Raw genomic sequence first — 15,553 nt, 5'->3', positions numbered from 1 at the left:
GAAACTGGAAACACTTATCTCCCTCACTAGCTTTAAGCACCAACTGTCAGAGCAGCTCACAGATTACTGCACCTGTACATAACCCACCTATAACTTAGCCCAAACAACTACCTCTTTCCCTACTGTATTTTATTAATTAAGCTCCTTCGCACCCCATTATTTTTATTTCTACTTTGCACATTCTTCCATTGCAAATCTACCATTCCAGTGTTTTACTTGCTATATTGTATTTACTTTGCCACCATGGCCATTTTTTTGCCTTTACCTCTGTGTCGTTGTATCTGTTGAACTGCTTTGCTTTATCTTGGCCAGGTCGCAATTGTAAATGAGAACTTGTTCTCAACTTGCCTACCTGGTTAAATAAAGGTGAAATAAATAAATAAAAACTCAAGTGCCTCTGCTTGACATGGGAAAATCAAAAGAAATCAGCCAAGAAAGATTTTTTTTTGTAGACCTCCACAGGTCTGGATCATCCTTGGGAGCAATTTCCTAACACCTGAAGGTACCATGTTCATCTGTACCAACAATAGTATGCAAGTATAAACACCATGGGACCACGTAGCCGTCATACCACTCAGGAAGGAGACACGTTCTGTCTCCTAGAGATGAACGTACTTTGGTGCGAAAAGTGCAAGTCAATCCCAGAACAACAGCAAAGGACCTAGTGAAGATGCTGGAGGAAACGGGTACAAAAGTATCTATATCCACAGTAAAACGAGTCATTTGACCCAAGTGAAACAATTTAAAGGCAATGCTGACCCACTGGGAATGTGATGAAAGAAACAAAAGCTGAAATATATCATTTTACATTTCACATTCTTAAAATAAAGTGGTGATCCTAACTGAGCTAAGACAGGGAATTTTTTAAATATCAGGAATTGTGAAAAACTGAGTTTAAATGTATTTGGCTAAGGTTTATGTAAACTTCGGACTTCAACTGTACGTCTCATGTCTGAGCTGTTTAATTGTGACTCCATTTTGTCTCTGTCCTGATATTTTGCCTGTTTGCCTTACGGAGGGCACAGCTGACTGACTGTACTTGTCCATGTTCACAGTTACCATGTGGACCCCTTTAGTTATCAAAAATATTGAATTTGGCCTTTACTACTAAAGCCCATAGAAAACGCATTGATAAATGGCACAAGAAAAAGGACAAAATGAAATCATAAGGGTTCAAGTTTTGAAATGTCTGTCCTATATCTTGGAGACGTAATAATGCTAAAAAACATTTGTTGGACATATTTAACCCCTTTGTTGGCACAAAACTGCCTCCATACTTCTATTCATTTGTACGGGTTACCTTAAGACGAGTCCCGTGACACTTGTGGGGGTTGTAGGCCAAACCATTCGGACGCTAGAGACGTTTTCTTGAGAAGACGAATTTTCGGGATGTCTCATGGTCTGAAAACACTGCTGTAGCTCAGCCCCCTTTCAACGCAGATGCGGAAGGCCGACATAGGCATATGCGGTGGATTGGGACGCTGCCAATGCAAAAAAAAACAGTTCTCCATCTGAAACTGACAGATGGATTTTTTAAATATATTGTGTTACTTAGAGTAACAGATGCATTAGACTTAAGGGCTTCAACGCGCCGCAATTCACTGTAAGTAATAGGGGAAAGTGGAGCTAAATGTAACATGGGTCAATTGTAGGGGAACTTGGGGTATAAAAACACCACCCAAGATCAAAAGTATTTTTCAGGTAGGGTGACCGACTAAAAACAAGGGGACGAGGGAACCATACCCAGTGCAGTACTATTGTCAGAAGGACAAAGGATTACAGATCCATGCTTGGAAAGTCATAGAATGATGCAAATTTGTGGCCACATTTATTTGTACACAAAAACAAAAGTGCTCTGTTAATTACATTTCCTGTTATATGCACAGTAATTAACTGGCTCAAGTCCTCAGACAACTTGATGAATATATTCATTATGTGGATATTTAGTGTTCTCCTAATGTATTAGCCTTTAGCAGTTATAGCCCAAATCCTCAGCATTCTCTTCACCACCGGAAACTGTGTTTTCGCTTCTGTCTTTTCACTGAAACAAAATGTAAGAGAGAGTCAAAGCAATTTAGGAGAATGGAAACAGCAGGTTAGAGTGTCTTCATTACATTGGGGTCCATTAAAATGCACAAATAATGAGAGAATATACCATAACAATATAAAACATTTCTTTGGTATGACTCGGCTGGGGATAGGGCTGTGGCGCTCATGTATTTGTGTCAGCCGGTGATTGTCAAGCAAATAACTGTCGGTCTCACAGTAATTGACTGTTAATTAACATACATTTACCATCTCCTGGCTTCCACGCATAGCCTACAAGCCATTGACTGATGTGGATGTTCCAAAGGTCTGCATTTAAATGTGTTAGGCCCTGATCTGGCTATGCCATACGGCTGTGGGATACACTAGTTAATTTAGCAGACAGGATTTGCTTAGAATTCCGTGGCATTATTTTGTAGAATGAATAATACAATTGAACAAAGTTGAATGAAATGGAAAGGATATTTTCTCCAAATGATTTGAGGGAGTGTGCACATGGACTATGTGTTGAGTGGTTAACAAAAGAAATAGGAATTCCTTTTTGCTTAATTTAGGAGGTATTCATCTAACTTTAGTTCTACAAACGCTGGGCTTTATTTTTTGATTTTTAATACATTGTAAGGCTGCATGATATGACAGGAATGGTTAGAAAAAAGTAGCTTGAAAGGCATGAGCTCTGCTTAGTTTTTTTGTGCAGGCTGAACACACTACATCAGTTACTCATTCACAATTTGACAAGCACTTGATAATGTCTAGAATTTCACGGTGGCATCCCCTTTGTGTGGCCGTAATGCACCCCCAAAAAAATCCATGCCGTTTGCGGTCAGCGGCCGTTGTGCCCTTCTCCCTGAGTGCTCCGAATCACCTCTCACGGCTCTCCATCAAAGTGATCAGGTCTTTCTCACAGTCTACAAGTGATGACAGCCACGGAACTGCACGCATCCTTATCCAAATCCAAGGTGCATATTGAAGATATTGGAACAGTCCACATTTACTTTGCCAGCCAACAAGATGAGTAGGCCTAACGAACAACAAAAGTCAGTCTACTATCCCCCATATTACAAAAGTCTACCTATTTTATTCTGTGTGAGAAATAAATATTCCAAAACACGCCACATTTGTCCCTCGTACCAGTTTTTACACCTAAGCCAGAAAATTGTGTCAGTGTTTTTTTCCTTTTTTGGGAGATCACCAGTGCTATTAATTAATTGGATGTCATTGACCCTGCCATACTGTGCAGCTCAAACTTTCATTTTCAATACACAAAAAATAAAAATAGTCTGACATGCGAATCGTGATATTTTGATGCATGCCAGAATGTATAGCTTTATACAAGCATCAATGACATATTGCTTAGGACAACGCTTGGTTAAGTGTAAATCCAGACTTACACTTAGTTGTTTCCTGCCCCCCCCCTACTTGGCTTTCAGGTAACTGTGTGGGAGGGAACTACTTTGAAGAACAGAAGAAAATGGACTAGTGTTTTTGTATGGATCTACATTGAAATAATCCCCTATTCACTGGTAAGTGGCATTGGCCTGTTCTTACATGCAGTCTTGTCCTCCTCAGCAGCACTAAGGAGCCAATATTGGATCTTCTGTTCATCTCCTAATGTAAAGGGACACAGCAGAACAAAAAGCTATTGTAAGGTTGGTGATGACCAGAGTTAATCAGTGAAATAAAGAGCATAATTTGGCTTGAGATAAATATGAATAAACGTTATCAGAGGAGGCTGGTTGGAGGCGCTATAGGAGGACGGGCTCATCGTAATGGCTGGAATGGAACCGTATCAAACATATGGGAAACCACTTGACTCCATGTATTCCATTATAGCCAATACTATGAGACCGTACTCCTATAGCTCTTCCCACCAGCCTCATCTGTATCAATCAAGTGACTTAAAAGCCTGGACAGACAGGTCAAATGCATCAACACAGTACACATTCATCTATCCCTCAAAAGTCAGCTGGCATACACTGAAACACATGGCCTTTGTGGCTTTCTTTGGCAAATTACCATGAATTGACTGACTTATTAATACTACATATCATATTACGGTGTGGAGACATGAATTGTGTGACAAGAAATAACTACCAAGTCTATTACGCCCCAGCAGCTAGAATTTGTTCATCCACAATTCAACTGTGGAAACATGGCGGCTCTCCATACCAGGCAACAGAAATAGCAGGCCACTAGTATACGAGAGATTGTTGGTGAGGAGATTGCCCTCGACTTACAATAAAAACCGGTAACTGAAATCAATGGCAGTGTTCACTGCTAAAATAGATACCTATTCAACCAAAGTGGAAAATCTGGAGAAGACTCCATGACCTAGAAACAGCGCCAGCTAAGTTGGAAGGGATAATCAATCTCCTAAAAGAGAAAATGGAATCACTTAAATCATTCTTGTAAATGTAATGTGCGGGGTCACAGGACTTGAAACTAGAATGGAAGCGTACAACACAACTTCCTTCCTTCTGTTCGGGCAGGAGAAGCTGGGTCCCATGCCACTCATTAACATTGTGCACCACACGGATCAACTCCACAACGGCTCTCACTGTATCATTGTAGGGATCCACAGCTTCGAAGTCAAACAGCGAATTGTTCACCTTGCAGCGGAATCCGGGGCTCTGACCTATGCAGGGAAGAGGATCAGCATCTACCCAGACCTAAGTGACAAACTGCTAAAACCGAGGGAGACCTACAAAGTGAGATTACAGCTACGAAAGCTAAGCCTGAGATGCAGCTTCATCCACCCAGCTAAACTCATTAATCTTCCAGAACACAAAACACTATTTGCACTGCCAAAAGATGGTCAAGACTTCTTTGAGAAGCATATAAAACCCAATACACAACTGGACAAGCTGACAGATGGAACCCCATGACTGGCTCATTCAGGTGTGCTATCCATGTACAGTCAGTCATGCAGCATAGCCTATTGCTATGATGCTGTCCTCAGCATAAGACAAATGAGTACACCCCTCATGTTTGGGTACAAGGAACAATATTGCTGAGCATTGAACTTGTAATTACATTGCCTATGTTCCAGAACATTTAAACAGTGATGACACCATGTCAATTAATTAATTAATACATGGATCCTACTGCTATACCTTATTTAAGGGATTAGGCTTGCATGTGTCATATCTATGTTTTACATTTTATTTGTCATTACCCACCCTTACTCATCAAGTCTGCCAACTTATTTGTCAAGGTCTGAATTGTTTACTTATTTTTGTTTAGCATCTTTAGTGTTGATGTAAAATAAAAAGCATGGCCCACAGGGAAACCCACCCATTGGTCACCCTCTAACCAAAATAAGCTACTGCTGCTACTACTACTACTTCCATTTTAGAAAAACAATGGCAACACTAGCTATTCCCATCTGGAATTTCAAAGGCCTTAATATTCCTATCAATGCTCAAGCAGTCTTGACATTCTCGCAAGAAACCATATTGATATAGCAATGCTCCAAGAAACACACCTGCGCCAAAGAGACCGAATAGAGAACCACTTGTACAAACAAAACTAATCGTGGAATCACTGATACATACTCAAATTCCCTATCCTTGGTAAAGGCAAAGACCAAGAAAGCATAATCACTTTCCTAAAATGGATCCATAATGGAAATAAAAAAAATTGCCTTTATTAATGTGTATGCTCCAATTGATATGATCCTCTCAACAGCATAATTGTTGGAATTAACTGAACACCAACTGGTTATTGGGACAGACATGAATGCCAATCTGGACAAATCTAATAAGACCAACAATCCACAGGCAACCAAGGCTCTCCAACAACTCTGATTACAACCTCATTGACGCCTGGCGAGCTCATAACCCTAAAAAATAACACTTTCTATTCAAACAGGTACAAAACATTCTCCCGAATCAATTTCATACTAAACTCAGCAAAAAAAGAAACATCCCTTTTTCAGGACCCTGTCTTTCAAAGATAATTCGTAAAAATCCAAATAAGATCTTCATTGTAAAGGGTTTAAACACTGTTTCCCATGCTTGTTCAATGAACCATAAACAATTAATGAACATGCACCTGTGGAAAGGTCGTTAAGACACCAACAGCTTATAGACAGTAGGCAATTAAGGTCATAGTTATGAACACTTAGGATACTAAAGAGGCCTTTCAACAGACTCTGAAAAACACCAAAAGAAAGATGCCCAGGGTCCCTGCTCATCTGCGTGAACGTGCCTTAGGCATGCTGCAAGGAGGCATGAGGACTGCAGATGTGTCCAGGGCAATAAAAAGCAATGTCCGTACTGTGAGATGCCTAATACAGCGCTACAGGGAGACAGGGCGGTCAGCTGATCATCCTCGAAGTGGCAGACAATGTGTAACGACACCTGCACAGGATCGGTACATCCGAACATCACACCTGCGGGACAGGTACAGGATGGCAACAACCACTGCCCGAGTTACACCAGGAACGCACAATCCATCCATCAGTGCTCAGACTGTCCGCAATAGGCTGAGAGAGGCGGGACTGAGGGCTTGTAGGACTGTTGTAAGGTAGGTCCTCACCAGACATCACCGTCGCCTATGGGCATAAACCCAGCGTCGCATAAACCCAGCGTCGCTGGACCAGACAGGAATGGTGATGGTCGGCTTCACGTTTATTGTTGAAGGAATGAGAATTACATGCCTGTACTCTGGAGCAGGATTGATTTGGAGGTGGAGGGTCCGGCATGGTCTGGGGCGGTGTGTCACAGCATCATCGTACTGAGCTTGTTGTCATTGCAGGTGTCATGACACATTTTAGATTCTTCAAAGTAGCCACCCTTTGCCTTGATGACAGCTTTGGACAATCTTGGCATTCTCTCAACCAGCTTCATGAGGTAGTCACCTGGAATGCATTTCAATTAACAGGTGTGTTTTGTTGAAAGTTAATTTGTGGAATTTCTTTCCTTCTAAATGCGTTTGAGCCAATCAGTTGTGTTTTGACAAGGTAGGGGTGGTATACAGAAGATGGTCTTTTACCAAATAGGGCTAAGTCCATATTATAGCAAGAACAGCTCAAATAAGCAAAGAGAAATGACAGTCCATCATAACTATAAGACATGGACAGTCAATGCAAAACATTAAGAACTCTGAATATTTCTTTATGTGCAGTCGCAAAAACCATCAAGCGCTGTGATGAAACTGGCTCTCATGAGGACAGCCACAGTAAAGGAAGACCCAGAGTTCTCTGCTGCAGAGGATAAGTTCATTAGAGTTTAGTGTACCTCAGATTGCAGCCCAAATAAATGCTTCACTTAGTTTAAGACATCAACTGTTCAGGAGACTGCATGAACCAGGCCTTCATTGATGAATTGCCGGAAAGAAAACAACACCAATAGAGACTTGCTTGACCCAAGAAACACGAGCAATGGACATTAGACCGGTGGAAATCTGTCCTTTGGTCTGATGAGTCCAAATTGGAGATTTGTGATTCCAACCGCTGTATCTTTGAGACGCAGAGTATGTGAACGGATGATCTCCACATGTGTAGTTCCCATGGTGAAACAGAGGAGGAAGTGCGATGGTGTGGGGGTGCTTTGCTGGTGACACGGTTGGTGATTGTTAATTTTTTATCAATAATGACTAAATTATGTATACATTTCAATCAGGACTGACTAAATCAGAATACTGTATAGATTTATGAATTTTATTTTACTCCTAGTACTGAATATAATGTGTGTAATTATAATCAAGAATTAGAACAAAGACTCTGTTCCTTGGTAGAAACTAATGAACTTATCGTCAGACTGGCTAGAATGCTTATCTACACAGGGAGACCTTGGCTTGGTCATGAATTACCTAAACCGGTGGGGGACGATGTAGGAAGGCTTGTGAACTATACTGCCATTGTATCGGCGTGGAGGAGGGACGGGACAGTTTAAAACCTATGATGTCATTTTCAATTTATAACCTGTTGTAAATTGTATCATGTTCAGTACTCTCGAGAATAAATCCTATTGCTTGATTTTGAGACTGGTCTTGCCCATTTTATGCAAATAAGTATCTTACAATCCTTAGAAATGGGCTGTGTGTATTAATTGAATTGGGTAATAAACATAGGAATTCAATTCCTTCTAACTGTGATTTATTTAGAATTCAAGGCACACTTAACCAGCATGGCTAACATGGCATTCTGCAGCGATACGCCATTCCATCTGGTTTACACTTAGTGGGACAATCATTTGTCCCACTAAGTGTAAACCAGAGCTGTGTAAGGGCTATTTGACCATAAAGGAGAGTGATGGAATGCTGCATCAGATGACCTAGCCTCCACAATCACCCGACCTCAACCCAATTGAGATTGCGGCCCAACTCATCCCAAACAGTCAATGAAAAGCAGCCAACTAGTGCTCAGCATGTGTGTGGGAGCTCCTTCAAGATTTTTGTTAAACCATTACTCATGAAGCTGGTTGAGAGAATGTCAAGAGTGTGCAAAGCTGTCAAGGCAAAGGGTGGCTACTTTGAAGAATGTCAAATATATTTTGATTTGTTTAACATTTTTTTGGTTACTACATGATTCCATACGTGTTATTTCGGGCAGCAGGTAGCCTAGTGGTTAGAGTGTTGGGCCAGTAACCCAAAGGTTGCTAGATCGAATCCCCAAGCTGACAAGGTAGTTAACCCACTAGGCTGTCATTGTAAATAAGAATTTCTTCTTAACCGACTTGCCTACTTAAATAAATAAAAATAAAAAAATAAAAAAATCATAGTTTTGTTGTATTCACTATTATTCTACAAGGAAATGGCACCAACTGCTTCGCTTCTCATCCTTGGGAAACCTTGCACCATTTTTTTATGTATTATTTCTTACATTGTTAGCCCAGAAAATCTTGTGTGTTACATACAGCCATGAAGAACTATTGGATATCAGAGCAGCGGCAACTTACCAGCACTACGACCAGTAATATGACTTCCCTGAAGCGGATCCTTCGTTTGCACCAACGAGGGCTTTGAACTGATTCAAGGCCGACCCAAAACAACAACGCCGGAGAAGAGGAAGCCGGAGCGGTCTCCTAGTCAGACTTAGGAGGCACACATCACCAGCCGCTTCAGAGTATATTACTTGCTAACGTCCAGTCCCTAGATAAAGTTTACGAGATCAGAACAAGGGTTGCTTTCCAGAGAGACAAGGATTGTAACTCTGTTTCACGGAAACATGGCTCTTAGGATATTGTCGTGGCAGAATCAGAATTCTTTAGGTAACATTTATAAGATGTTTTATTCATTTTATAGCATGCTTATGTGGGAAAGTTACTTGGGCCCAGAGAGGGGAGAGGTCTGGTTAGTCTTCTGTGAATGTGTCATGTATAAACGTATATTTTCAACCATGTGAAGGGATGATTGAGGGGGAACAAATTATCTCTTGGCTCCACAATGTCTGTGTGCCAGTCACTGGCTCTCTGTGATCTTGTCCAGGAGGGGGTGTATTTGATATATGCCATTGGGTGAGGTAATGGTGTTGGTCTGGAGTGGTACCAAGAGCGAGATAAGAACATAGTTTAGGAGACCAAAACTGAACGATAATGTATAGCCAATGCTGTCTGGCTGTGTGTGTTTTTGCTATAAAGGATCTCAGTTGCAATGTGTAAGCACTCAGAACTCATTTATAGACATTGAATTGATCTGAGAGTCACAGGGTTGTGATGGAGCTCATATAATTAAAGATGGACTTTATGAAAACTCTGTCTTGTGTGGTTTGCTCTCTTGTGATTTGGTAATACAGGAAATTTCCACTACAATATACTGTGGGAGTCGGTTCAGCCATCTGGATTCTCAGTGCATCGCGCCGACAGGAATGAACATCTCTCTGTGAAGAAGGGCGGGGGTGTATTTTTCATGGTGTAATTGTAATAACATACAGGAACTCAAGTCTTTGTTCACTTGACCTAGAATTCCTCAAATGCCGACTGTATTACCTCCCAAGAGAATTATCTTCAGTTAGTCACAGCCGTGTATATTTCGCCTTAAGCCGATACAACGACTGCCCTCAAGGAATTTCACTGGACTTTATGCAAACTATATACCTAGATGCAGCATTTATTGTAGCTGGAGATTAAGCAAATTTTAGGAAAAGGCACCCTAAATTCTACCAACATATTGACTGTAGCACTCACGCTGGAAAAAAAACTGGACCATAGTTACTCTAACTTCCGGGATGCATACAAGACCCTCCCCCACCCTCCTTCCGGGCAAATTTGCCCCTCCCTTCCTATAGGCAGAAACTCAAAACAGGAAGTACCCGTGAAAAAGATTATTCAACGCTGGTCTGACAAATCAGAATCCACCCTTCAAGATTGTTTTGATCATGCGGACTGGGATATGTTCTGGGTAGCTTCTGAGAATAATACGGACGTGTACACCGAGACGGTCACTGAGTTTATCAAGAAGTGTATAGGAGATGTTGTACGCACAGTGACTATTATAACCTACCCTAACCACAAAACATGAATAGATGGCAGCATTCGCGCACAAATGAAAGCACGAACCACTGCATTTAACCATGGCAAGGTGATGGGAAATATGGCTGAATACAAACAGTGTAGTCATTCCCTCCGCAAGGCAATCAAATAGGCAAAACGTCAATATCGAGACAAAGGAGTAGCAATTCAACGGCTCAGACATGAGACGCATGTGGCAGGGTCTACAGACAATCACAGATTACAAAAGGACAGCCAGCCACGTCCCAGACACCACAGTCTTGCTGCCAGACAAGGCAAACACGTTCTTTGCTCACTTTGAGGACAGCAGGGGGCAAACTACCTGCCCCCCAGGACACCTACAGCACCCGATGTCACAGGAAGGCCAAAAACATCATCAAGGACAACCACCCGAGCCACTGCCTGTTCACCCCGCTACCATCCAGAAGGCGAGGTCAGTACAGGTGCATCAAAGCTGGGACAAAGAGACTGAAGAACAGCTTCTATCTCAAGGCTATCAAACTGTTAGACATCACTAGCAGAGGCTGCTGCCTACATAGACTTAATCATTGGCCACTTTAATAATGTTTACATATCTTGCATTACTCATCTCATATGTATATGCTGTATTCTATACTATTGCATCTTTTAGCCTAAGCCACTCTGACATTGCTCATCCTTATATTTATATTCCATCCCTTTAGATTTGTGAGTATTTGTTATTTGTGGAATTGTTAGATATTGCTGCACAGTCAGAACTAGAAGAACAAGCATTTAGCTACACTCACTATAACATCTGCTAACCATGTGAGCAATAAAATTGCATTAAGAAAACAGGTGTCCAAACATTTGACAGGTACTGTATATTCATAATATCAAACCGGGTAGTTTGGGTCACGGTATATCAGAAAGGGGTATGACTTGTTCTAATTATGGTGGCAAGCAGTTAATAGCAAAAAGGCACCACTGTGGTTTATGGACAATATACCACGGCTAATGGCTGTATCCAGGCACTCTGCGTCATGCAATAACAGCCCTTATATTGACCATATGCATAGTCTACAAAACATTAGGAACACCTGCTGTTTTCATGACAGACTGAACAGGTGCAAGCTGTCACTTGTTATATCCACTTCAAATCAGTGTAGATTAAGAGTATGAAACAAGACAATTGAGACATGGATTGTGTTTGTGTGCAAATTCAGAGGGTGAATGGGCAAAATAAAAGTGCATTTGAACGGGGTATGGTAGTAGGTGCCAGGCACACCGGTTTGAGTGTCTCAACAACTGCAATGCTCCTGGGTTTCACACTCAACAGTTTCCTGTGTGTATCAAGAATGGTCCACCACCCAAAGGACATCCAGCCAACTTGACAACAGTTGAAAGCATTGGAGTCAACATGGGCCAGCACCTGCGTAACACTTTCAACCACCTTGTAGAGTGACAGGGGGGCACGGCTCTGTTGCAACCCACAGTGGGTGTGGCGTTTTAGGTTTTTAATTCGTACACTTTGTAAACAATCTCTCAACAACAGCTTTACAGTGATGGTGTGCTGGACTGATCTTGTTGATTGTAGCAGGTATGTACAATAACAGACTAAATTATGAAAATGCCGCTGGCAGCGGCTCCAATACAGCAGAGAGTTCCTACTACAATGCAATTCAAACACGATGGATATTCCAATGGCCCATCTATTCCCTGATTGTCTGCGAGTGGATTACAAACCAAAACACAAACATGGGGAATCAGAAAGATTTAAACAATCTTCCCTTACCCGCCACCTTGCTGATCAATAACCAGTCACAGAAACTGGAATCCATCTCACCCGACGCGCCAACATTTATTTTAGGGGATTTTAAAAACTGTACTTTGCATGTACCACCAATATGTGAAATGTCACACTAGGAAAAATAAGACTTGATTTGTGCTATCGGACAATACCAAGTGCTTTCTCTGCCACTACCAGACCTCCCCTGGGGACATTGGACCACAATGTTGTCTACCTCTTGCCAACCTACTGGAGAAACTGTCCAGGTATGGAACAATAGTATCACTCGTCTCCAAGGATGTTTTGACTGTGCTCTGTGGGAGGTACGAGGACAGCAGCTCTGATCTTAATGAAGTCAGATGTTGTAAAATTCTGTGTTGTGTCAGTTGTGCCTACTAAAACCTGTAAAATCTTCCCTAACAATAACAGGGATGCAAACTGTTGAGGGCCCAAAAAAGGTGACACCTTTTTTCTTCACTGAAACATGCAAAAAAGATCCCTGCTAGGAGGAAATGCAGGTCAATTAAACAAAGAAAATTATCAACATGATCAGTCTCTGTAAAAGAAAGTGGTTAATGTGAACCTAGCTCAGAGCTAAAAAATGTCAAGAAAGCAATCCAATGTAATTTGTTGCCTAGACTTTACTACAAATGACACTGAAGTCTTGAGGGGAAAAAAAACAACACACTAATATTGCAGTTAGCCATGACAGCCTTTATAATAGAACACTTGTGACTACACACACAAATATTGCACTTGGGGAAAAAAATATCTTTAGTAGAAATATGAAACAGGCATATGAAACATTTTATTTTTGCTCTATTATAGTGGCCACTATAGTAGACATCGATCAAGTGCACAAGGCTACATTTGTGCAAAAATTACATTCACCAAGTAAAATGCAATAATCCCCCCCCACACATCTTACTGTCAACTTCAACAGAAGCAACATCTTAGGGCTACACTGCATATTATTACATTGTACACTTTCTGAATGTGGACATCTGTTCCACAATGTGCCAGCAGAGCATGATAAACTTTGTTGGCATAATTGACCTTTCAGGCAGAGCGTACACCTGGCATACCCCCTTTAATCCACTGAATTGAAAAAGTGGGAAAGCGTGTGTTGTTCCTTTAACCTCTATAGTGGCATCCAGTTTAAGCCAGGCCCAGCTCCACTTGTTTAACAAGCAATTCCTCAAACACTACTCAACAAATTGGATGCAGTCTATCACAGTGCCATCCGTTTTGTCAACAACGCCCCATATTACCCACCACTACGACCTGTACGCTGTCGTTGGCTGGCCATCGCTTCATATTCGTCGCCAAACCCACTGGCTCCAGGTCATCTACAAGTCTGTTATGTAAAGCCCCGCCTTATCTCAGCTCACTGGTCACCATAGCAGCACCCACCCGTAGCACGCACTCCAGCAGGTATATCTCACTGGTCACCCCCAAAGCCAATTCCTCCTTTGGTCGCCTTTCCTTCCAGTTCTCCGCTGCCAATGACTGGAACGAACTGCTAAGGTCACTGAAGCTGGAGACCCATATCCCCCTCACTAGCTTTAAGCACCAGCTGTCAGAGCTGCTCACATATCACTGCACATAGCCCATTTGTAAACAGCCCATCCAACTACTTCATCCCCATACTGTATTTATCTTGCTCCTTTGCACCCCAGTATCTCTACTTGCACATTCATCTTCTACACATCTACAATTCCAGTGTCTAATTGATATATTGTAATTACTTCGCCACCATGGCCTATTTATTGCCTTAACTCCCTTTTCTTACATCATTTGCACTCACTGTAATGACGGTTTTCTTTTGTTCTACTGTATGTTTGTTTATTCCATGTGTAACTGTTGTTGTATGTGTCGAACTGCTGTGCTTTATTTTGGCCAGGTCGCAGTTGTAAATGAGAACTTGTTCTCAACTAGCCTACCTGATTAAATAAATGTGAAATAATTTTTCCTTGAAAGAAATCACCCAATTCTCTCATTCTGAAAATTAACCACATAAGGTAGAGGGAAAATATTACTGTTAGTTCACTAGCTTGTTATTAACATTTCACACAGGTTGCCAGTGTCCAAACTAATGAGGTATAACTTGAGGAACAGCAACGTTACCAGTTAATACCATAATGAATTGGTTAGGTTATTGATGTTTGCGTATCTGATGTTGTAACATTAACTAGCTAACAGTGGCTGTCTGATTTTATTAGCCAGCTCATTTTCCACACCATAAACTCAATTATTTGATCAGTTTAGTTGGCTAATTTTGCTCAACATTTTTATGGCTAGCCAAGGGAGAATGATCCAGCTTGCAAGATATTTAATGCTAACAATAATTGTTCCATCACACTTTCTCCCTCAGTTCAAACTTTCCAAATGCCAGTTGTTTTTCGGTTACAGCTCATGAAGTATACTTCATCACCTTCTCACCCCCGTCTCCGTGGTCAGGCTTCTCACCTACCCTTTCATTATCGTTCAGGGGACATGCTGCTGTAAATTAACGGGCAAACTGCCTTTCCACTCTCCTGCTCTTTGCAGAGCGCACGCTGATGCTGTAACTAGCACATTGGCTGTCTCTTCTCTTCAGTCACGTGCTGCATTCTGTTATGTGAACGATTGGCTGAGCCTTGGATACTGCCAGTATTGCTCCAAATGCGAATCACTCATTTGCATACAGCCAGCAGTCATCCATAGCCCGCCAAAAACTTCATTGGATCTACACTAATCACGTAGGTCACATTTTTTGACTTTGAAACAGCGAATTTCACCGAAAGGTGACTAGTTTGAGTCCCCGCAATAAGCCTTTGGTATCAAAAATATATATTTTTAAATCACTACTTAGTAGGAAGGCAGTTTATACTGAGGGTAATTGACAGGCTTGAAGAGATGTACAATGTGAGCTCAAAAGACAGATACTGGTGGACAAGGAGGCATATAAACAAAGGGAGAGGACCCACTCCTCAGGAAACTCAACAGATTAAATCCATGGCTAGTGTGCCCCACATAGGCAAGGGGAAAAAAACAATGCTGACCTTGGGAGACATGAGGGCTAGAACATTGCTAATGTTTTCTCCTCAAGACTTTGCCCAGCAGAGGAGTTGATGATCAATTCTTACTCTCAACACGGTCTATAGACATCTAGAAGGTGCCAAATCCCATGTCAGGGTTTGGTTGGCTTTTCTTCAGCCTTACATTCTGGCACAGAGACTCCTAAGGGACTTCTCCTTTGATGGGGGTCTGGTTTTGTGACTGTTGGACTTCATGAGCCACAGCGGGTCAAAGTAGGTCCCCACAT

The 15,553-nt window shown here is 41.7% G+C and overlaps 1 protein-coding gene across 1 annotated transcript in view; it reads right to left on the bottom strand.

Moving 5' to 3' along the window:
• Nucleotides 1-1,803: 1,803 nt before the first annotated feature.
• LOC112250419 (snRNA-activating protein complex subunit 1) overlaps nt 1,804-15,553 on the bottom strand; it is a 30,783-nt gene continuing 17,033 nt past the window's right edge. The window contains exons 10-11 of the mRNA XM_024420537.2: nt 3,595-3,654; nt 1,804-2,041 (exon numbers count right to left, since the gene is read on the bottom strand). Coding sequence (XP_024276305.1) covers nt 2,004-2,041; nt 3,595-3,654 — 98 coding nt within the window. The 3' untranslated portion in view covers nt 1,804-2,003. The remainder of the gene's footprint in view (nt 2,042-3,594; nt 3,655-15,553) is intronic.

Source organism: Oncorhynchus tshawytscha, linkage group LG05, assembly GCF_018296145.1.
Source record: "Oncorhynchus tshawytscha isolate Ot180627B linkage group LG05, Otsh_v2.0, whole genome shotgun sequence".
NCBI lineage: Eukaryota > Metazoa > Chordata > Actinopteri > Salmoniformes > Salmonidae > Oncorhynchus > Oncorhynchus tshawytscha.
This window is presented reverse-complemented; position numbering and strand designations above follow the sequence as displayed.